This window comes from Sprattus sprattus (genome assembly GCF_963457725.1).
Source record: "Sprattus sprattus genome assembly, chromosome: 2".
NCBI classification, from domain to species: Eukaryota; Metazoa; Chordata; class Actinopteri; order Clupeiformes; family Clupeidae; genus Sprattus; species Sprattus sprattus.
In genome coordinates this window covers 56,049,046-56,072,699 of record NC_137921.1, presented here as the reverse complement: position 1 = coordinate 56,072,699, position 23,654 = coordinate 56,049,046, and the positions used below count along the sequence as shown (strand labels likewise).

The window sequence follows — 23,654 nt, the reverse complement described above, 5'->3', positions numbered from 1 at the left end:
AACATTTTATATCCCTCTCTTAATTCATATTGACAAATCATCTTAGTTTTTAGGTCATTAAGGAGTTCATTTGAGGTTCCCATGTTGCTACTCTCCAACAGGGAATGAAGGAAAAGCACACCTAGCAATTGGCTATGTTGAATGAGATTTTTTTATGATGTGTTGCAGCTTTATTTGCAGTTTAAGGTTCAATCAGAAAAATAATTTTGTGTTTCAATCAGTCAGTATTAATCGACTGCAGGTATTCAAATCAACACACTTAAAAGGGTGGCCAAGATTTTATTTTATGCAATTGAATACTGATAGATTAAGAATTTTTGTCCGAAAAACATCCCATCATCCAGCTTTCTCTAGAAAATGAATGACATATTGCTATGATGAGAGCAAATTACCATGTTACATCAGAGGGGAGCCCAAACTTTTGTGTTGTACTGTATGTTGTCTCCAAAATGTTATTGACACTTGTGTGTGTGAGGAAAGAGGCGATGCAACATCCTAGAATCAAACTACTGGGAACTTGTGACTGACAACAATTCTAGCCAATCAGGCGAAACCTCGAGAAGAGCCTGTTGCCATAGTGATTTCAAACAAACTTCATGTGGTTGCTTACATGGTAGCCAGATCAGTGCAGACAGCATTAATGTGTATTTGTGTTTTTTGCCTGTCAAGGGTTTTATATCTGAAATGTCTACCAATACGATAAAAATGAAGAAACCCACTCTGAAAGTAACGCCGTAAGTTTAAATGCAATACACTATTTTGTAATTATTTCTGAATAAGCTCAGTTAGCTAGCGATAGTTTACTAACGTCAACGTTGACGTTAGTTAACGTTATCCAGCGTTACACGTTTGAATTGTCAATATGGTGTATAAGCTTTCCAATTGCACACATGAATTGATTCTATAAACTACATTTGCTTTATTAACTTGTTACTGTGTCCTTTGCAGACAAGATGACGTAGTTAGATCTAGACTCAAACCAAAGAGATACCATAACCAACCTAGGATAGTGATAACTTTTTACGTCCATTTAAGGTCCTCAAGAGCTGCCAATACCTCTACATCAGGAATGCTTCGTGTAAATCTCAGCACAACACGGAGTGTGACTGCTTCCATGAGCCGAAAAAGTCTGTCTTTGGCCGGTGACAGTAAAGTCCTCGACAAGGGCTCACTACAGACACCAAAACATACGGTTCAGGTATTAGCAAGTTGCCTCTTCATTTACTGAAACTATACAGCCACGTAGAGGTCTCGTGTCCAACCCGTTGTCATCATTTCACTCGTTCGCAGGTGTTTGATGAGAATGGCAAAGATGTTACACCACAGCCCCTATTTCATCCTGACCCTGGGGGTTTACAACCTAAACAGAGCAAAATCTTCACGGGCCATGACAACTCAGGTGCTACTGTCTCAGACTTCTTCTCCACAGCATTCCAGACAACCAATGCAAGTTTTGCTGGGCCTTTTACAAGGTAACACACCTGAAAGTTGTCCTCTATTAAACCCGGTTAAACCTAAACGTTTTGTAGACTCCCTCAATTCTACTGTTTTTTTAAACCTCGTTTTATATTATTATTTATTTGTCTTTGACAGCTGGGATTGGTTTATTATTTCCTCAGGTCCGTTTTTGGAAGTAGCACAGTGTCAAGATCAAACCAGTCTACCATGAATTCAATGAATGATGAAATTGAGGACCCATCTTCTAAAAGGGACGTGTCCATCAGTCTTTCAGGTAAGATTGCATTTGGCTGACAGCAGCACTGTTATTAAACCGTTATGTCAGTCAGTTATTGGATGGAACACATTACTGTAGCTTCGATGGGGGGGAAAAAACCCTCAGAGGTATAATGTATTACCTGCGTTGTCATATAGTTGTGGCATTGCTAGACAAACATTCTCACACACATTTGGACTTTCTTGCCAGATGTTCATGTGAGGAGAGAAGAAGTGAAGGAGCAGATAAGGGAAGACATGCTGGACGAGGTGGTGGATCAGTACCTCACGGAGTCAGACTTCATCTGGCTGCTGGATATGCCCGCTGTGTCTGTGTCTGTGGACTCAGAGGAGGCAGAGGCTGTGAGGTCAGCATTTGCACAGTTAGCAGGGCTATCTAATGTCTCTCATTGGCAGATGCTAGTTTTTGCCTGCTGCCATTGAAAACCCCAACACGTGTTTTTCTGATTTTCTACAGAGAGAGAAACATGACTTACACAGAGCTGTGCAAAAATAGACAGGGCAATGATAAGTACATGGAGCGTTCAATGCAGACATTCAATGGAGCACCCAAAAACAAAGAGGTTCAGTGTGAGAACATCACCATGTCTGATGCAGGTAAGAATTTCTCTCTCAACTTACCAATCAATGAATCAATCAGCATCCAGTTGTCAGATTGAAGATAAAATGTTTGTGCTCCTGTGTAGTAACATGAATACATGGTCATGTTTTATCATGTGTTTGTGTGGTTAGGTTGCATTTGAGGTTGCTACTGAATTTGCGTAACTGTCCCAGAAAAAACATACTTAACTGTTTTCAGTTTTTTTGTTTAATTTTGTACTGTATCTGTCCAAATCATTTCTGAAAGCTACCATGGCGACCACCTGGGATTTGTATGACTCATACTGCAGTCTCAGTGCTGTGGGCCAGGCAGCACCGGCTGCAGACGGAGAGAGGCCTTCTTGCAGCGCCGTGATGTCCAGCCACAGGCTTGGCAGCATAGCCCCAGATATAAGCATGTCTGTCATGAGCTCTGCTAGTATAGGTGATGCCAATACACTAAATTGCATACAGCACACATCGCACATAACAAGAAAGGCTGAAAATACAGAATCTTTATAAAGTTGTTGAGCTATTCTTATTTGAAAAGTAAAGATGACGACAATATCATTAAAAAAAGCCTGACTTTTTGAACTTTTGAATTGTGCCATACTGAAATTGAATTGTGCTAAAGAGACTGATTGTACAAATGTGAGATGGTATTTTTGTTTTAGCTAGTGGTTCCAGCTCTCGCATTCAGGTCCAGGCCTATGTGGTGCAGCTGGAGGAAGAGCCAGACCCAGAGCTCATCCTCCAGTCAGACAAGTTCAAGCTGGACCTGGTGGTCATGGAGAGGGTGGTGTTGGAGAATATTTATCAGCCTGAACTGGCTGCATACAGACAGTTGGCAGTTTTGCAAGGTAATACAATACTTTTTATTAGGCCTACTTTAGTTTTCCTAATGTGAGGTGATGTTCTGACAATAGCTTGGTTGCCATCCAATTATTTGATTAGAATTTTGAGCATTTAAATAGTAAGTTCTAAGTGGCAACGCCTGGAATTTGAATACAATCTTGTAAATTGCATAAGAAATGATCTGAACCTACAGCTGTTCACAACTCCTCACGTGATTATCTCTCTTGTCTGATACCTGTCTTCAGTCACTGCTCTGGCATGGTGTCATGATTCAGATCACACCCGGCCCATGTGCTTATTCCATGCAAGAAAACCTCCATGTCTCCATGTTTTTTTACTCTGTGAAAACCTCCATGTGTCCATGTGTTGTACTCTGTGAAAACCTCCATGTGTCCATGTGTTGTACTCTGTGAAAACCTCCATGTCTCCATGTGTTGTACTGTTTGAAAACCTCCATGTCTCCATGTGTTGAACTGTTTGAAAACCTCCATGTCTCCATGTGTTGAACTGTTTGAAAACCTCCATGTCTCCATGTGCTGTACTGTGTGTGGCCCAGACCCTGACCGTGAGCTGAAGGCTGAGAAAGTGAGCATCACGGCTGGGGTGAGGGGGAGCTCTCAGACCCCCACCATGGAGCGCCTCTGGTCCTTCGGATGTGTGCTCACCGCTGGACGGAACGTTAGCTGCATGGCCTGGAACAAGAAGAACCCGGTACGTCACACTTATGCTACATTCATCGCTTATACTAGTCATTGGGATCTCGGAGGCTGTACTGGTGATCTGCTTATAGTTGGCCTATTTTAAATCATATTTTGCTAGAAGAGGTTTTTATGTACAGTAGGGTTGTTACGACATTTTGCAGCAGTCATTTTCATCCATGGTAATAGCTGTTATCTTGGCATTACTAGTGGCTTGCTCCTACAGTTTAAGTTCTTCGCTATGATTGTGAGATTTTATTCCTAATGAGAAACAAAGGAAGACATGAATGCACTTGTTTACTTCTGCGGGTCTACTTGGCTTATGATTCCTTGGAAGCCCAGAACATGAATGTGTCTCCCTCTCCAGGATCTCTTGGCTGTTGGATATGGCCAGTTTGATTACAAAGATCAGAAATCAGGCCTGGTGTGCTGCTGGTCCCTGAAGAACCCCATGGTATTATTCACTCATCAGTCAAGCTCATCTCTGTCTCTGTCAGGACATAATCCCTCTCACTGTACTGAATGATTAGTCACATTCATGGCAATACACATAATGTATACAGAACTATAATTTATCACTAAAAGAATAATTTACAATCATAGTAGTACTATTAATAACTTGTTAACTAACAGTTTCTGATATTTGATATTCAAGTTTATACTGTATGTGCCCACACACTGTCTTTCTCTTTCTCTGTCTGTGTGTGCATGTGTGCTTTTGTGTGTGTGTGTGTGTGTGTGTGTCTGTGTCTGTGTTTGTGTGTTTGTGTGTCTGTGTGTCTGTGTGTCTGTGTGTGTCCATACGTGCGTGTGTTTGTGCTCACAGTGGCCTGAACGAATCTTTCACAGTGAGAGTGGAGTCACTGCCCTTGACTTCTCTGCTAATAATGCCAGTCAGTTAGCAGTGGGTATGCACGATGGCAGTCTGGCCACATACAACGTGCAGAGCACAGAAGACTCCCCAGTCGTAGACAGCAGGTGGGGCTATAGTCACTCTTTTGAAATGCACACTCTGAATGGCCACGAGGTCAGTTGAGATTTAAAGTCCTATATCTACAGTCAGCATATCAATTTTATATCGTTTTACTAAAAGTAATAGCAGTGGATGTGTTTCTCTGTATTTATGGTTGATAACAAATATATAGTAATGTCATGATGCCATAGTTGCCAGTTACAACATTAGATGTGTGACAACCTTAACATGGTATAGTATATGGTTTTTCTTTCCTTTGCTGACAAAGACCTTGAAAACAGATTAGCCTTTAAAGTGTGAAAAAAATCTGTGAAGGAGCTCACATGAAAGGAGATAACCCAGGATAGGAGGAGAGAGAAGGTTATAAGGAAGTTCAATTTCTCATGGAAACAAAACTATGACAGCACACTTGTTCAATGACCTGTTCATTCATTTTCCATTCATTTGTATCATGACACAAAGCTATCCCCTTTGGAACAAGTCCTATAAATGTTTGAATGTGTTCCTCTGCAGTGACTGCGTCCACAAACACACCAGTGCGGTGTGGCAGGTGAAGTGGGTCAACCAGGAGAAGGGTCAAATGGGCGAGGATAAAGGCGAGAGCCTCATCTCGGTGTCTGCCGATGGGAGGATCATTAAATGGTTCCTGCGCAAAGGAATGGACTGCATCGGTAAGGGAGCATAGCTTCTGTCAGCTAACGTGACTCCGGGCTTTGTTGGCCTCACAAGTGTTTGCTGACTGCCTTTATCTAAGACTTCTTGTCCCTCAGATCTGATGAAACTGAAGCGGACCAGAAATGACAAGCCAGGCAAGCAGGCAGGAGAGAAGGAGAGGAAGACTGAGGCTTTCATCTCCAGACAGGCACCGGGGATGTGCTTTGACTTCCATCCCCAGGTGAGTCTGCAGTCCTGGCTGCCAAACACAAATGCTCAAAGGAGGCGTGTGTGGGCGAGGTTGTTCCCACAGGATGGATGAATGGATGGCAGCCAGTAGGGGTATGCACACGTTCTCTCTCCCAGCTATTTGTTTTGTCCTCCTTACTATATGTTATTACTGTCTTCCCATTAGGAACTTTAAAGAATTTCTCTTACGCTTCTCCCTGACAAAAACATTAGAAAGGCACGTTCATGTCAACCTCATTCAGAGCCTTACACGAGATAATTAAGAAATCATGCATATCTGCAGTGTGATCCATTGACCTACTGGGCAATTCTCTTGATTTCACATTTGATTTTCGTTATGTGTTAGGACTCCAACATTTACCTGGTAGGCACAGAGGAGGGACACATTCACAAATGCTCCTGTTCATACAACGAGCAGTTTCTGGAGACTTACCATGGACACAGAGTGAGTAACGAGTGTTTGGCTCTGTGCATGTGAAAGAACACGAAAGCCCCTGCATTGCTCAGTCTAACATGTTCTTTATTCCACCCATCCATCTCCTCCCAGGGCCCCATCTATAAGATTGAGTGGTCTCCCTTCTGTACGGGCGCCTTCCTGAGCTGCTCCTCCGACTGGACTGTCCAGCTGTGGCAGCAGGACTGCTGCACGCCCGTGCTGGGCTTCACCTCTAACCAGAGGGCCGTGCATGACATCAAGTGGTCCGGCATGTGGCCTACTGTGTTTGGAGCTGTCAACGAAGGGAGAGTAGAGATCTGGGACCTGGCAGTAAGCATGTGAGTGTCTGCTGTATGTGTCTGTTTGTCTGGAGGAATATCTTAACGTTATGTATTTGCTCAATGGTGGCTGCTCCGAGATTTACCTGTTTTCTTTTCTCTCTGCAATACTGTTCTTCACATTCATCTTTTTTTTTAGACTAATAAGAAGATTATCTGCCTTTTTATATATCTATCTATCTATATAATATCATTTTTTTTTTTACTGTGCGTTTGTATTGTATGCCTATATCCAAGTCCTCTCGAAACGCCAAATTAAAATCTGTCTTTATTTTGATATCCTTTCTCAGCCTGGATCCAACCATAGTGAGCCCAGCTAAGCCAGGGGTCAAGCTCACCACGTTATTGTTTGCCATGGAGACAGAATGCATTCTAGTAGGAGACAGTGATGGTCAGGTTAGCGTGTATCATCTCAGGAACATGCGAGGTGGAGACACAGTCAAGGTGGGCATTTAAGAAACACAGTGCCATTATCAACTCTACATGTTTTGATGTTCTTCAACTGATGTTGACCGTAACCCCACAGGGAAGGTATCTTGATATTTACTGCTAAATAATCCATGACCATAACATTTTAGGACTTCTAGCTGTTTGGGATTATTTTTCTTTTAAGTGCCAGAGAAACTTGGAACTACCACCGAAACCCCTCCCAACTTGCCTCATTAGGCACCTGAAGTGATAAGCTGGTGTCCACTATATTATTGTGGATGCCTATTGTGTTCCCCTTATTATTCGAGGGACTTAACTTGAGAATGTTCTAGAACTCCTCACTGCTATGATGAGGTTATTTTAAATAGAATAATATCAAATGAAAATATCTTCCCATGTGATGATCCTGAAGATAACTTCCACTACAGTTTCCTTAAAACTTCTCTGTAAAAGTATTTAAATATCTGCATGGATGGTGCCACCACCACCATCTTCATCTCCATCTTCATCTCCATCTCCATCTTCATCTTCATCCATCACCACCATCTAATAAGGTGTTTGTAGACAAATCCATTGTGGTCAGTTCTACAGGCAACGTAAAACAAGTGTTAATGTTTCCCCCAATCAGCAAAGAATGTTTAAATGACCTGTTTCACTTTATGTGTGTAAATGTGCTGTGTGTCATCTTCCCTGCCTTATGTCCTCAGTGTTAAAGTGATTCTATTACCACCATTTCCCCCTCCTACTCAGCGCCAGAGTGAAGGACCATAACATGATCCCCCCTCTTATTCATACCAGAGTTAAGGACCATAACATGAGCAGGTGGAGGGCTAGGGTAGTATCCTTATCTCTGTGCAAACAGAGCTCCAACTCGTCTCCTCTTCTGCCTTTCCCCTGACAGCACATGACGTTAAAGGACATCATCAGGTCTTCTATGGCCAGTAAGCTGTGAGGCCTGGGCTCAGGGCCAGGACAGGTTCGGGAGGGAGGCCTGCCTTGTCTGCCCGCCTGGCCCGGTGCGGTCCAGCTCCCCTCTCCATCATTTATCGGTGACATTTATTACGTTTGTCCGTCAGACTGCTCGACTCCGTTCCTGAATTACAATGACATTACTGCAAACAGTAAGACCTGATTTGTTGTAGTTTTGTATTAAATTAATAAAACCCTCAATTGCCCTCCCTACTCCCCTGTTCCCATCACTAGAGATTAAAGAGATGTTTTCTCTCTGTGAGATAGAACATGGTCATTTAAGCATGATTATGAGCAATCTGTTTTATAGCAAGATTCAAAGTGACTATCAGTGCAGGGAACACATTCACCACAACCCCTGCTACTTGAAGTTGAGAACTTTGGTGCACTTTACTTTGGCATCTCTGTGGAAGGCCAGATGCTCTACCTTATTCAGTGCAACCTAAACCCAAGCCAGTGTGCCATTTTATGCATCATTTCACATAATCATCACAGACGTTGCACTCAAACGGTCAATTGGTTTTATAGTTTTAAGAGTACCCATTATGTAAAACTTCCAGGTTTGAAAAGATAATCATCGCTGTTGGTTTGACAGAAATGAAGTTCACACCTGTGGTGATGAAGGTTAATTGTGTCTGTGGGAAATGATTTCCAGACCCTCTCCAGATTACTGTGACGGACACCATCAGTGCAGGCAAATCTGCACAAATGGAGCTCATGATAGGAGCCATTGTGTCCCCTGATGTTTCTGAGAGCCACACCCTTAATGACAAGCCATGGAAACACAATGAAGGTGTCTCCCACCTAGGAGTATCTCTAGTCCTTATCACACGTAAGAGATGACCTGGGACAGATTATGAGATAGGACATACTAGCAGCTAATGGTTAGAGGCAGGGCAGACCATTTGTGTTACCATGAAATGGCTTTATATTTACAGTACAGTGCCATGTCTACCAATCCATGAAAACTGAACTATTTATTTGGCAAGTAAGATATCTTCAAAATAATAGAATATGCTTGTTTATAATATTTTTTTATGGTATATCATAATGCAAAACTGATCTTGGTTACCCTGATTTTGACTGAGATTGCTCCTTTGTTCTTTTCCTGTCCAAGTATTCCAGCATCCCTTTATGTTTATGAAGTGCAACAGGCAATCAAATTCAGAGAGGGTCTCTGCTAATTGTACATTTGGGGTTATGTTTCCAATAATACTATTGCTCACATAAACACAAACATACATAAAAAAAAAACTCACACAGAAGTAGAACGTTAAACATACAGTGCAGTGTCATGACATCTGTACTGTTGTGGTGTGTTCCTGTGCTCAGTACTGCACTAAATGTGGCAAAGTTGAACACTTTCTGTAAATCGATGTTGTGTGATTGTGTGATGACAAATAACAAGTGTTATGGATCAGAAACTAAATACGCATCTTGTCAATAGGGCCAGTTTTAGTAATACCATTACCCTGATGGCGATGTGACATCATTCCATCCCAGTATGCAACAGGGTTCCCCTAAAATGTGTCACTTGAGATGCCAAACAACGATTATGAGCATGTGGGACCAGCCATAACCACTTGTCCAATGCGAGTAAATGTGACTGAATGCAACATGGCCCTGGGTCAAATTACCGTGAATGCCCACATTCACCCGAAACATGGGAATCCAGTGCAGCTTTCTGAGTAGACGCACAATTTACTGAACTGATGGAGGCACAGATAAGAGACAGGAGGCCTGGCTGGCCGTGGGGCTATCCTCCTGCCTCTGTGAGTCGATTAGCCGTACATTAGAGAAGGTCATGGCTATCATCATATTTAAGCAGAGATGTTAGGGCTGCTCCACCATCACAACAAGGATGTAATTGAATTCTACATTACGGTCATAAAAACACTGATGACTTGATGAGAATCACTCTCCTCCCTTCCCAAATGGCATTGTAAAGAGATGAGCGGAAACATAAACCTGACGACCTGCTTAAGCCATAGGAGCAGGGGTGGGAGTGTGCAATGGAGGAGTGGACGAAGATCCCCCAGAGTATATATGAGAGACCATGAGGAGCACCAATGCAGAGCCCAACGCCACTACATCCCAGTCTCACAAGTAAAGGACAGAAAGGCTAGAGTATTGGCATCATGCGGGCACTGAGTCTGCCTGTTGTGGCCCTGCTGCTGCTGTGTGCCCTCTGCACCCTCACAGAGGTGCGTGGCGAGATGAAGGTTGTAAAGCTGTGTGGCCGTGAGTTCATCCGGGCCGTCGTCTACACCTGCGGGGGGTCCCGGTGGAGGAGACTGCTAAACCAACGAGATCTGGAGGGTGAGTTATACATCTCTTTCTTTGCAATAGCAGCTATATTTGCATCTCATTGTAGTGTATTGTATATTCTGTTGACATATGGACTTTACTGAACCACTTTACAGACTATTGCATAGTTTCTCTGTGAAAAACAACCTATTTGTTTTAATCTCATATAACTGCCCTAATGACTGTGTAAAGAGTCTATACAGCACATTTATTTTTGTATATAGAGTCTATACAGCTGATGCACAGAGTATAAAGTCTGTATACAGTCTATCTATGGGATATCCTTTCAACATGGAAAGTAAAACGTTTGGGAAACACTGGAGTAGGCCTATAACTGACTTGTGTCATGGGTTCAGATATGACCTTAATGAGAGGTCATATTAAGTGACTTATTGGCAGCGGGTTGTAGCTTAGTCTGATACAGATAAGGATGGTTATACCCACTGAATTCAAGCTGAAATTTGACCAGAGCACCAGTCATCGTTGCACATTTATGTTTGAATCAACACAGCTGCTTTGACTTTGAGTTTTGGTTTGCTGTAGTAATCCCCCATGATACTCCCTGTAACATACATTTGAAGTTGGGGAGGCTGTTGATATCTGAGAGCTGCTGAGATTTGTGATGTCTGGAGGCTTTGTCAAGTCTCAAAGTGACGCAGTGCGCTGTGTGTGCAGGCATGTCTGGAGGAGAGCCGAGCAGCGCGGAGGGCCAGACTGAGACCCTGGTGTCAGACCTGAGCAGACGAGACCTGAACAACAGGCTCACACAGATGTGCTGCCAGATGGGCTGTCGCAAGAGCGACCTCACCTACCTCTGCTGAGGAACGGCCAACCAGCACAACGTGGCGTCTCCACCTACATCACTCCCACCACAGATAACTGCTCTCTCTCATTCACTCTAATGCAGCTCCATGTTCTGATCAAGCACCATCAGTTCAACACGTTAACAGTTTTCTCAAGAAAAACTATGATTTGATTTAGTGATAAATAGGTACGGGGCAATTACAAAACAGGTGTGCTAATATCAGACTTGAATAATGATTGGTATGCTCTGTGTAATTGATTGTTGTACATCTACAGTCTCAACAAGCTGAGAGAGGAATAACAGGATGGCCTGTTTGGGTGACACCATGCTCTACACCAGCTCCACTCACATCAAACAGAGAATTAGCTTTGATTCAGGAGGTAGCCAACATACCCACAGGCCTTTGTGAATCTAGTCCAGACCCCCATGTCTATGTGAATCAAAGGGTTAACGTGAAGAATGGGATCCCATTCTGGTGTTCTTATTGCACTGTATAGTTTGCAAGCTTTGTGTAATAAAGATAATGGCAAAATATGGTTGATTGAGTTATTGATGAAGTCTTATCAGACAGTATCAGACAGTAAATCATCAGAATCTATTCATACCACCTCAAGGAGGGGAAACAGCCAGCATCAGCACAACTTGAAGACAACAAATTGAACATAGATATCTAATGAAGATTAAAAGGTTAATTGAAACTAACAATGACAGGAAAACAACCATCTAGCATGTTTTCATACAAATTAGGCAAAATGATTGTTTTAGACAGTGCACGACTATGCGGTTGATTAAGATTATTTCCATTTTCCAGATGATTTGAGTTGAATTGTATGATGGGGTTTTTAGATACTGTAGTTATGATGTATTCTGTAGCAATATAGAATAGTTAACTAAGGAATAAAGTATATCACATAACTTAATTGTTCTCGCACAAATGAAAAGCCAAACACCGGACACATCATTCCATGAACACATTCACATTCAACAGAAAATAATTGCACTATGGTAATCATTTTTTATTCCTTACTTTATTACCAAGAAAATTCACATAACATCTTGAACAGGAATTAGTAGGGGTCATTTTGCATTTTCTTTTATAAAAGAAAACAAACGAAAAAAGAAAATGGGACATTCAAATGCATTGCATGACACATTTGCATATTTAGTATCACTGTCATGGATATGGTGACTAACATGGATGCTATGCGTAGCAGGTACCCTGGTGAGAAACAAATGAAGAATCAGAAAGGTTGTGTTATGGATACTAGCATTTGTTCAACAACCACACTGACAGTCCAACCAGCTGTACTTTTTAAATACAGAGCAAACTGTGACGAGCAAATATTTAAAAGCACTCCAGATTGTTTAGAGAACTTTAAAGGTTACTTTTGTTGTCCCTCTTGATTGCTGCACACAGAGGTGGATATTCCAGTTGCTCTGAGGGTCATATGTTGTAATAGCTGATGGCGTTGACAATTTTACATTTGTAAAACCAGGCAAAGAGCATGACATATATATAATCAGACTAAATAGGTTGTCAATTTAGTTCCTTTTGTCAACGTACAAACAGTGACGTGGTTCTAAATCCTTACAGACAGGACAGAGTGACACTGAACTAATGTCCAGACTGACAGGGTGTATGTGTGAGCAAAACGAGTTCACCAAATGTGTGTCCAGCTCAGAACGTTTATTGGCTTGGAAAGAGCAAACTAGCATCTCTGTTCATCGTTAATATGGTTTGTACAAACACAGCAGTTTGCAGGGAAGAGATGGAGATAAGTCTATAGCAGTCTGTTACAGCACACAACCAAACAACCAACCACACACACACGTATACACACAGACACTCACACACTCACACACTCACACACACTTCCATCACAACATAAAGCTCCAATCCTCTTCCACTCATCAGGGACACTTCAACACTTCACTTTGGACTATGGAGATTCACATAGCTTCAGCATCCGCTACACAGAACCGCATTACACCATTCATATGTTCACATCATACCATTAAGTCTGCTTTGAATTGTTCGAATAGCTCGTTTTGTAAAGACCAAACCCCAAAGGAGAATACGTAATGTATAACAAAGCAATATTGGTTTTTAATTTGAACTGGCTTTTAGCATATGAATGTTGCCATGTAGCATTGTGAAGCACCAATGGTTTTCAAATTGTCATCATGTCTGCAGGACACATCCAAAAAGTCAATGTCACTTAGATTTGTTTTCAGTATCAAATAGCAGAGCAACTGGGATATTCAACAGTAGCACAGTGAAATATTTTGTTCACAAGAAACAATATTCCTTTTCTCTTTGTAATTTTGACATTTAAAAAAAAAAATCTCAAACTTAAATACCTTTTCACAGGCTTTTCCCAGAGTATGCACATAACATTAAATACAAAACAAAACACAAATTTGGTCATCTTAACCGTTCCTCCCAAACCTTACTCTTGTCATCTCACAGAGACCATTACTGTATTCAAAGTAAAGCCATGGGTTGAAGCACGGAGTTGGTGTGGATCAGGGGCTCATGCTCCAGATGATGGATATAATGCACAGGGAAGGGGAGGGTCACACACACACACACACACACATCAGCGTGGAAGGTCAAAGGGGTCACCAGGTCAAAAAGCAGACAGACAATCCTCGTCATATCTAACATAGCACTTCTACTGGATGGAACACTGCTTTCAAAAAGCATGACTCGTTCAGGTAGATCAGATTTTTTTTCTCTTCCTTGTGTTTTTTTTAACCCCCTCCCATATATATTTATTTATTTATATATATATATTTATATAGCTCAAATCTTCTGTTGCACTTGAGTTAAAAAATTATATCTGAAATAAAGTTAAAAATTATAGCTCAGCATTACACTGTACACAGTATACCCAACTACACAGATAACAAAAATCAGTTATTTATAACTTTAAAGGACCCTAAATCCTGATACCATTCAAAGTCTATTCATATACAGTTCACATATTTATTTTTTACAACAAATTATAATCGTCAATAAATAAAAATAGAATGCTGTCATGTACTCTGAAATCTAAGACTGCTGTTTTGGAACAACAGGCAGGCTATATAACAATACAACAAAAACACCAAACGCCCTTTAAGATATACATTATCAATTTAAAATGACACAGAAAACTTTTCATGGGAAAATGTGATTTTTTTTCTTTGTAAATATTGCAAGCAGGACTTCATTCATCACTGTAGCTGCCTGAGTACTCAGTTTAGTTGATTGAATTAAATTTCCACGCCAATGTGGATCCACAACAATGCATTATACCATTCGTTCAGTATCCAATCCGCCTCTCCTCACTGAATCCAAAGACTAGCATACCATCTGCCTCTTAAACATAAATATCTATCTATTAGTTACAATTTAAACATGTGTTGTTCACATTTGTCCAGAACATCTGAGAAAAGGCTGTTCAGCCTGTTGCTGATTGTATTTCAAACTGTATGTTATGAGATGCTCACTACTAGCAGCATAATTCCTTCCATTCCATTCAGTGCTGACTTTTGTGTTTTGTGGAAACTTTGCAATCCTGTTTATGGGAGACATTGCCGCTGCTAGGAACACCGCCAATCTGATTCCTTGCTTTGGCAGATCATTGGATTATTGTCACAGTGATAAACCAAAATTAAAACTCTTGAAAACTGCAGTTGTCTACAACTGAATGCCCTCACTGAATAATGTCTCACTGGCTGAATGTCCAGCTTGCTGAAGCAGGTTGAGTGGTCAGGCAGCCACAGTAAGAGGCTTGGAGAAACACTACACATCAGACAGAACACAGAGTCCAACTGCACAGGAGGGGGAACCAGAAGGGATTGAACTGCTGCAATATGGATGTTCTGAAATTAATACAGTTTACAAATACAAGAAGTAGTACACCCTAAAACGGCCAACAATTTTATATGCAAGTTATACAACACCGTAGAACTGTCCAGTTTTTTTCTGTTTTGTATGTATAGAAAGGAATCTTCTTACAGTTGGTTTGTTTGTCTGTCCTTGTGTGTTTTCTTTTCCTTGTTATTTTTTTCCTGTTTTCTTGAAGTTATACTCAGTCCACAGAAGTGATTCTCCATCATGTAAATCAGTAGTGTTGATTAATCGGCCAAGTATTTTCCTGAAAATTACAAAACACATTGGTGAGCAGAGGGAAATAGACATTTCATGTAATTTTAACAGAAACTAAAAAAAATTTAATGAATCAACCGCGTAAGCCCATGCATTCAAGAATGTAGTTTAAAATACCAAACAGCTCTTTAAATCTACATGATATTTTATGATTTGAACTCTCCTGCTCTTTGCCACGTACCTGCAGCGAACCTCTTCTTGATGAGCGAGAAGCGGTACCCAGGACCCACCAGCTTGATGTCGCAGCCTGACAGATTGCTGCCCTCACTCGTGAACTGCAGGGCCAGCGGGGCCGGCTTACTGGGGCCCTCCGTCAACTGGAACCTGGCCAACAGGGAGCCCACACCTAGACCAGAGATGGAGGGATGGAGTGGGTGAACAGGCAAGTGTGCGCACGCGCACGCACACGCGCACACGCACACACACACACACACACACACACACACACACCAAAATCATATAAACTTAAATACTACACCACCACATCTCATATTTAAGTCAGTGTGGTCATCCTTGAAAACAATAACGGCAATACTGTCTAGACACTAGAGGGCACTGGTAAGCACAGTAGGAGTGGAGATGACATGTTCAGCTTTGTAAATAGAGTGCACCCAACTGTGTCAAGATTACATCACATTCAACAGATTACTCTTTTAAGTGATAAGCATGTAAACATCAGTAGACCTGTTCATGTTTTTTTAAGATTAATTTCTCCCCCACCAACACTGGCCCTTTTCCTCCTTGAGTACAGCAGACCCATCATATCCTCTATGACTATTGAAATACATATGGACAGATATATTAATATGGCTGAAATGTACATCAGTGAATGCTGGGTTATGCAGGTGTTTGTAATTTACCTCCATTTTCAGCCCTCAGAGAAATATCTGGAATCTTCCACAGAATTCTCTGCTGCTCTGCATTCCTTAGGGAACCAAATGAAAGAGAAATTATTTATCTGTTCTCCTTTTATCCCAGCAGTATCACAACCCCTCTTCCCCACTTCTCAACTCTCATTTAGTCCCAGGGTTAAGATCTTTTACAGAAAACATTCAAAAAAGAACCCCACACAAAGATCACATTCAGCTCTTCAAGGGGAGATCATGGGGAATATAATTTCTGTGAATGAGTTCAAAGAATGTTTTTTAAAAAGCAAGATTATGTCTGCTAAAATATCCTTCAAAATTAATCTATGATCTTTAATCTTGAATTATTAATCTTAATTCATCTGGTTATAATCTTGCCACTTTGTCCTCAGAAGGGAGTCCAGGGTATTCAAGGGAATTTCAGAAGGAGGAGTGAAAGCAACTCTTCATCCATGCAGGGGTCTTATGAGTCCTTACCAGGCAGCAGGTGGAAGCACTGCTTGCAGTTTGCTGACGCCTCCGTCCACTGGGATGAGAAACTGGACGTTGTTGAGGGCTGCGGGTGTGGTCATGGCATCTCCGTTGTATTTGTAGTCTATTCTGAGGTCTGTGCTGGTGGGTTCACAGCGCCAGCTAGTGGCCAAGCTCAAAGGAGTCGACTGGAGGCCTTGCGCTGACACCTAACACACACACACAAAGTTCACTTATCTAGTCGGATGAGTTTCTCTCTGTTTTTCTCTCACACAAATGCACTAGTCAGCTCTCCAGATGGAAAGAACAAACCAAAACCTCCACCACAGACACGCATTGTGTGTATCCAAAGAGGTTGAACGAGCATTGGAAAATATCACTAAACTACTTTACTTTACAATTCACGGCCTCGCTCCAGTGTGCATGACATAGAAGCCTCCTCAATCAAAAGAGGTGTGAGGTGTGTTCCTGCTAGCTGACTATTAGCTGAGCAGCACAGTGAGGTTGGCTGAGGTCTTCTCCAAATGGCTGAATTCTAAGGGGGGGTTGTTGCATCACCTGGTACTTGAGCATGTCCACGTTGTAGTAGGTGGCCTGGGGCTTCTGCTCAGACACCTTCTTCAGGTGCGTCATCAGGTTTGGCATGTTCACCCAGAACTCCTTCGAGGTGGGATTGGACTGTGCCGTGTCGCTGAAAATGAAACATATGTTAAATGTGGGTGTGTCCACCAGCTTAAAAGGTGTACTCCATTAGAGTAAGAGAGTCTCTGTTCATAAAGCCTGTCCATTGCTAAAAAGAGAGATGGTTGTGTATTGCAATAACAGAATGCTGAAATGAGGGATGTTTTCATGAAATAAATGTGTGTGTGTGTGTGTGTGTGTCTGTCATGTTGGTTTGAGGTGATTATGGGGTGTTTTGCTGTTGCTGGGAAGCAGCCAACACAATGTTGTAAATATTATATCAAAACATATAAGGTGTAAGTGTGAGGTTAAATGGGACATTTAATGAGCTTTGTACATCTGCATGTGTGCGTCTGCTTAGATGAGTTGGAGAGTAGGATCAGGAATGTGTGAATCTGCATGTGTGTGTCTGCAGAGAGGATCAGGAGAGTGGGATCAGGAATGGGGTTTACCAGCACAGCAGCTGGGGGTTAGGCAGGACGTGCTCCAGACGGTTGTAGTTGGTTATGCTGAAGGTAAGCACGGCAGGTGCAGTGTTATTGGCAAAGTGCCGGGTGATCCCTGCCGGGAATGACAGCACCATCTCTCCTGTAATCTTCACCACACACCTTGGAGACAGACATAATAGGTTACACCACAGCTAGCCAGCTAGCAGGCAGTGACACAGCAGAGCAACAAACATGCATGTCTCTATAAGTGTGCTTCAGCTATTGATCTGATCTATTTCTTTTTCTTTCTTTCTTGCTTGCCCATCATTTATCTCTTTGCCTGTCTACCCATCAACCTATCAACACACCCACCAATCCATCCATGAGAGACAGGCCAGTGCCTAGCATATACTCCTGTTTCAGAAGAATTACATCAGGGCAGAAAAATATCCAAGGCCTCACCTAATATGAAAACCCCATCATCAATCCCCATAGGATATGTGTGATATAGCAATAGCATGTTCGTTCTCAAAGTTGCCATGACTGTGAGCACTGATAAGGTGTCATTTCTGTGGAATCCGGAACACCGTGGGCTCAGTCACAGCAGCAGTGCCCACTGTGTCCCCCTCAGAGCTGGACTTTGGCGGGGGCTAAAGCTGGTGACAGCGTCTGACAGCCCTCAGAAGAAAGGCTACTTTGATGGACCTACTTGCTGGGATCGGCCCCTTTGAAGTAAGCGTTGACCGTTTCAGTGAACGCAGCGGCCACCGGCAATGTGTCCTGGGCTCCCATCGTGAGCGGACTAGGCCCTCGAGAGCAGCCTAAAAACACACACACGCACACACACAAACCCCATCAGTTTCCCAGTAAAAACACAATTATAGTCAACAGAATTGAAAGCAGCAAAGGACGAGAAGAAAGATGGTGAAAGTGAACTAGCGCTACAGAGGAAAAGAAGGCTGTGGAGGAAGCCAGATAAAAGCAGTGATACAAAGGGATCCAGCTAGAACAAGAACAAGATCAGTATGCTGCAACACTAGCTTTTGCCTGAACTACCTAAATATTGACTTACTCACGAGATCAACATCCCAAAGCACATTTCACATCGGTGAGCACTTCACAACCATTCCCCCGTCTCTCTCCCTCCTTCTCTCATTTTCAATCTTCCTTCCCTCCCTCCCCTGCACATTGTCTCTCTGAGTCAGCCCAAGGATGCAGATGACCAAACTAAGGTGTGAGTAGGTGTTAATGCTTCAAAAGAAACTGAGGAGGAGAAGAGCACCACAACAAACAAAGCTTGCTGACTGGTTTATGTCTGGATCTTTGCAGTGGATTGAAACTTTGGGAATATTATATTAAATATCAAAACATGTCACTGAGTGTGAGGTTCAATGTGACCTTTTTAAATGTTCTACACAGTGTTTGCCACAAACTATATATATATTTTGTATAAGTTGTAAGCCGGGGTCCATCTCTAGAACATATCTTCATCTCTAACCCAAGGTATTTATCAGCTCATTTATCCTAGTCTTCCTCTAGCCTGTGCAGTCTATGGACATGCCTCGAGGGAGCCAATGAGCAAATGACAATGAGCAAACAAATGCTGTACCAAAGACAGAGATGCCAACAAGTATGTTTAGAGGGGATAAACGGATGAAGATGAAGGGAAACCAAAGCCAAAGAAAGAAAGAGAGAGAACACAGACTGTCACAGACAGACAGAAAGACCATGCAAATATCAACACATGCAATTCATCTTAAATGATTCTGTGAGAACAGATGCTGAAAGACACATACACACACAGAAACAAAAACAGACCCAAAGATCAAAGACCTGACCCACAAACAAAATACACCAAAAAAAGATTAGTGAAGAAATGTGACCACAAAAGAAACGACGACAGGCTGCCACCGCATGTGAGATGAGAGCGAATGAGAGCGCGACGGCAGAACGGAACAAGAGGAAGGTGGGGAAAAGAGAAATGAATGAAGCCGCAGATGGACAGGGTGTTAAACGTGAAAGAAGCGCGGCAGAGCAGAGAGGGAGGAGCGAAAGGAGAAAACGAGAGTGGAGAGGGAGTGACCGGCAGACAGATGAGTGGGGGGGGCCACACGCTAACGGTACATCCTCAGGGGCGCCACGTGGACTTACCTTCAAAGGTCAAATAAAACTTGCCTCTGTCAAACCATACGAGGGAGGGCTGGTCATTCTCTGTGTGGAGGGGATTAAGGGGGAAGGAAGGATGGGAATGGGAGGGGGGGGGCGAGGAGAGAGAAGGACAGTAGCGTGAGTCACACGGTAGGTCTATCGTACGCCACAGTGGAGAGGATGGAGGGAGGAGGAGGAGGCACGAGGGGGGGGGGGGGGGGGGCTGTGGCACTGCACATTAGGTGAGGAGAGAATGAGTGAAGATGCCTGGAGGTGAGGGGCATGGTGGAGAAGGAGTGTTGATCCCTGAGGAATGTTCTAGACTCATTCTAAACTAATCTTCCAGACTAATATAATAGAAACATGTCTGCACTCTTAGTTATGGTCTGCTGCATTTATTTAGCTGGTATTGTAGGTGACTATTAGACATTAATGTGATTTAAAAACTATCTGTGGGTAGAAGCGGTAATTGGAGTATGTTTTATTGAGGTGTGTGTGTCTGTGTCATTTGAGTGCTGTGCGTGTCTGAAGGATGGGTGGGGGGCTGAAGGAGGTAGATGACTGCAGGCAGTGAGGCAACAGAGGGCGGTAAAGAGCTGGGGATTGTATTCCATCTGCTGGTCTGATGCAGCTGCGTAGGAGTGATGCAGGGGAGAGACGGGCACATAGTCAAAACAAGAATGGATGGAGTGGGGTGGGGTGGGGTGGGGTGTGTTGTGGATGGATGGGTTTCTGGCACATGAAGAGGAAGCGTGTGTGTGTGTGTGTGTGACCAGGGAGTGGGTGTAAGAGAGCTGCAAAACTGCATCTATGTTCAGGCTCTTCCTTTCTCTCTTCCTCTGTGTCTATCCGTCATTGTAAACCACTCCTCTTTTTCTGCCGTTCATCTTTCTCTTTCCCTGCCTAGAACCGTCCATCTCTTTAGAGGCCCCGTCTGCAGTCTGTCTCCAGTTCATTCTCAACTCCAATTCTCTCGACTCCTCTCTCTCGCTCTCAACACACCTGCTCTCTACCTCTTTGTATTCCTTCTTTTTTCGGTCTCTTTCTCATCCTCTATGGAGGCTCACGTGAATGCTTTGATAGCTCCTAGACTAATTCCCCATCCAGACGTCAGGGACAGTATGAGACAGGTCAGACATAAGCGAGTGTGCGAGCGTGCATGCGTGCGTGCGTGCGGGCAGGTAGCTCTCAAGCTGATGCCCCAGCTACTCGTCATGCACACACACACACACACACACACACACACACACACACACACACACACACCCTGAGCCCCACAAAGTCATGGGGTCAGATGTGTGCATGTTTTTTTGGACATGAACATGGGTCACAATGCGGTTCCAGGACATTGGAGGATGGAGCTGTGATGATACAGAACAGCCAGTAGCACAACACAACTTAAAGATGAAAAGGACGGTCTTTTCACACAAAGGCACAGTAACGGATGAATGGAGATGTATTCTCTCTGGGTTTCTTATGATGGCCTTCATGACATAATCCTTTTCCATGAGATTATATGGTGGCTGCTTTGTGGCATGTATATTCCTCTGTGTGTGTGTGCACTTACTGAATGTGTCTGAGCTTTCATGTGTATGCACTGAAGAGGGAGAAAAAAAAGGAGAGAGCAATTGATCTGTGTGAATGCGACCGAGACAGGCTTCAGAGGGACATCTGGCTGAGGTGGCCTGAGAGAGTAGAATGAGGAAGCAGAGACCATGACTAGGGTCAGCGTCTAGAGTCTCACGGTGAACTCTGGCTCCTTAGTCAGGACACAAAATGGAAGAAGGGCGAGAGTTCTCAGACCCAGTGCGATGGCTGCCATCTTTATCTCTGAGCTGAGAGTGGTGGGAAAAAAACACTGTCATGGATGACAAAGGCCTTTGGAGCCGGGTGGACTGTGGGTAAAAAATGGCCTGCCATCGGGATCTTAAAAAAAGGCACCCATCCGGGGCAAAACCATACCATACCTGCCAGCACGTCCCCACGCTTCTCAAAGTTGGGCAGTTTGTCTACATAAGCGTCATCTTCTGACATCAGACAACACGCAAGACAAAAACAGAAACAAAAAGAAGACAGAAATCATAGTAACAACACTGCAAATCCAACGAAGGAAAAACAAAAGCAACAAAGTAACACAGCTGTGAAACACAGACAACAGTTTAACAGGTTCCAAACAGCAAGAACTTGGATGAATGGGATGAATGAAGAAATACTGGAGAAATGAAAAAAATACACAATAACAAAACCACAGAGACAGAACCCAAATCCAGCCTCTTCAACCCCTCCTCTCTTATCCTCCACACACACACACACACACACACACACACACACTCACACACTCACACACTCACACACTCACACACTCACACTAAACAGCAGAGAGAGAAACTAAGCACACAGATACGATCACATCTACAAAGCTTCCTGGAAAGCTTTTCATGAAAGATGACATCAAACGGATGGTTCCCATGGAAACCACATTGTTTGTGTTGGTTTCAGGCAACACGCAGCTAAGTGAAATTCTTTACAATCTATTTACAATACTATTTACATCTAATGCTTTATGTAAATCCCTGAAATAATAATAATACAATAATTCTGAAGTATTAACTCACATACAGTTGAACAACCTCAGTAACTAGACATTGGGTCAATCAGAACAAGCAGCATACATATCAATACATACCTTAAGGGGTGTTTAGTATATGAATATACTGCTGTAGGCATGCATCATGACCATGAAATTCTCAGCAAATGTACAGTATAGTCATTCAACACCCTTGTAAGCTCAGGGCTAGGACCCACAGCCACCCTGACAAAAACACACCACCCAGAACCTGTCATAGCAGCACACTTTGTGAATGCTCTATCGGATGACACTGGACAGCTTCAGTTTTAACATTAATGATATAAAAGACAAAACATTTGGTGTTAATACAAGACGAATGAGTTCGCCTTGTGTTATGGCATTTGCCTTTAAAACAGTATAGCGTGTGTCACACAGTAGCAACGGAAGATCTTAGCACTAGCCTGCAACAGCTGAATGGAAAATGAACACCACGTGGACCATTCTTTACTGACGGAACAACAGGAGACCAAGGCGACAGACTCTTTCAACAAATACCGCTTGGATCAGCATATCCTTTCACCATGTCTAAATAAAGCCTGCAAAGGACACTTTCAGAAATCATCTACAGAGCCACACAGAACAGCAGTAAGGGATGACTCTATTGCTCCTTGTACTCCATTCAGAGCGCCTAAGTACATACAGTATAATACCTCTAAACATTTCTACTTCACAAACTCATCTAAGCAGCTTGGCATAAGAGCTCCCTGCCACCTTAAGGGTAACTGTAACTGATTTCAGATCAGCAGAGAGGCTCACGGTGAATCATCTATGCACAGAATGAGCAGCAGAGAGAGTGATGGGAAATGGATGCACACCTGACACAGACACGGAGAGCTCTTTACCGACGGTGGGGGTGGTGGCGGCGCTCAGGGAGTTGGTGGAGGAGATGGAGGACGTGCTCTCGGCCCGTGCCAGAGGGGCCAAGGGTGGGGGGCTCGACGAGTGGATAGGGGGGCTGAAGGGGCGACTCTGGAGAAGACAGACAGAGAGAGAGAGTGACAGACAGACAGACAGACAGACAGACAGAGAGAGAGAGAGAGAGAGAGAGGAGGGACAACAGAGACAATGTTAAAGCTTAATAAGGTGAGCCGCTAGGACATAAATGATGTGGGGCTCTATAATCATATGCACTGCATAAGACTCCGAAAATGTGTTTTAATGTCAACAGTACATGATATGGTATTTTGATGATGTGGGGATTCTTAGATTATCAGTCAGGGCACATAAACAGTTGTAGTTCTATCAGGGG

The 23,654-nt window shown here is 43.0% G+C and overlaps 3 protein-coding genes across 3 annotated transcripts in view; 2 read left to right on the top strand and 1 right to left on the bottom strand.

The window, feature by feature from the left end:
• Positions 1–684: 684 nt before the first annotated feature.
• Positions 685–8,757, top strand: dnai4 (dynein axonemal intermediate chain 4; the record flags this gene model as incomplete). The annotated part of the gene is made up of 17 exons (XM_080860303.1): positions 685–734; positions 1,036–1,198; positions 1,291–1,472; positions 1,620–1,732; positions 1,925–2,081; positions 2,192–2,331; positions 2,582–2,758; positions 2,988–3,173; positions 3,725–3,879; positions 4,234–4,320; positions 4,693–4,844; positions 5,353–5,510; positions 5,610–5,734; positions 6,089–6,187; positions 6,290–6,516; positions 6,807–6,960; positions 8,581–8,757. The coding sequence occupies 17 exons, from the start codon at positions 685–687 to the stop codon at positions 8,755–8,757; spliced, it is 2,502 nt and encodes an 833-aa protein (XP_080716429.1).
• Positions 8,758–9,960: 1,203 nt separating this feature from the next.
• On the top strand, positions 9,961–11,042 carry insl5a (insulin-like 5a; the record flags this gene model as incomplete). The annotated part of the gene is given in 3 exon segments (XM_080833438.1): positions 9,961–10,039; positions 10,042–10,233; positions 10,897–11,042. Coding segments are annotated over 3 exon segments (417 nt in total).
• A 1,001-nt stretch (positions 11,043–12,043) lies between these two features.
• Positions 12,044–23,654, bottom strand: part of sgip1a (SH3GL interacting endocytic adaptor 1a) — a 48,562-nt gene continuing 36,951 nt past the window's right edge. Inside the window, exons 15-23 of the mRNA XM_080832674.1 lie at positions 23,221–23,374; positions 19,780–19,839; positions 18,338–18,449; positions 17,653–17,808; positions 17,078–17,210; positions 16,526–16,728; positions 16,043–16,107; positions 15,364–15,528; positions 12,044–15,171 (exon numbers count right to left, since the gene is read on the bottom strand). Coding sequence (XP_080688800.1) covers positions 15,152–15,171; positions 15,364–15,528; positions 16,043–16,107; positions 16,526–16,728; positions 17,078–17,210; positions 17,653–17,808; positions 18,338–18,449; positions 19,780–19,839; positions 23,221–23,374 — 1,068 coding nt within the window. The 3' untranslated portion in view covers positions 12,044–15,151. The remainder of the gene's footprint in view (positions 15,172–15,363; positions 15,529–16,042; positions 16,108–16,525; positions 16,729–17,077; positions 17,211–17,652; positions 17,809–18,337; positions 18,450–19,779; positions 19,840–23,220; positions 23,375–23,654) is intronic.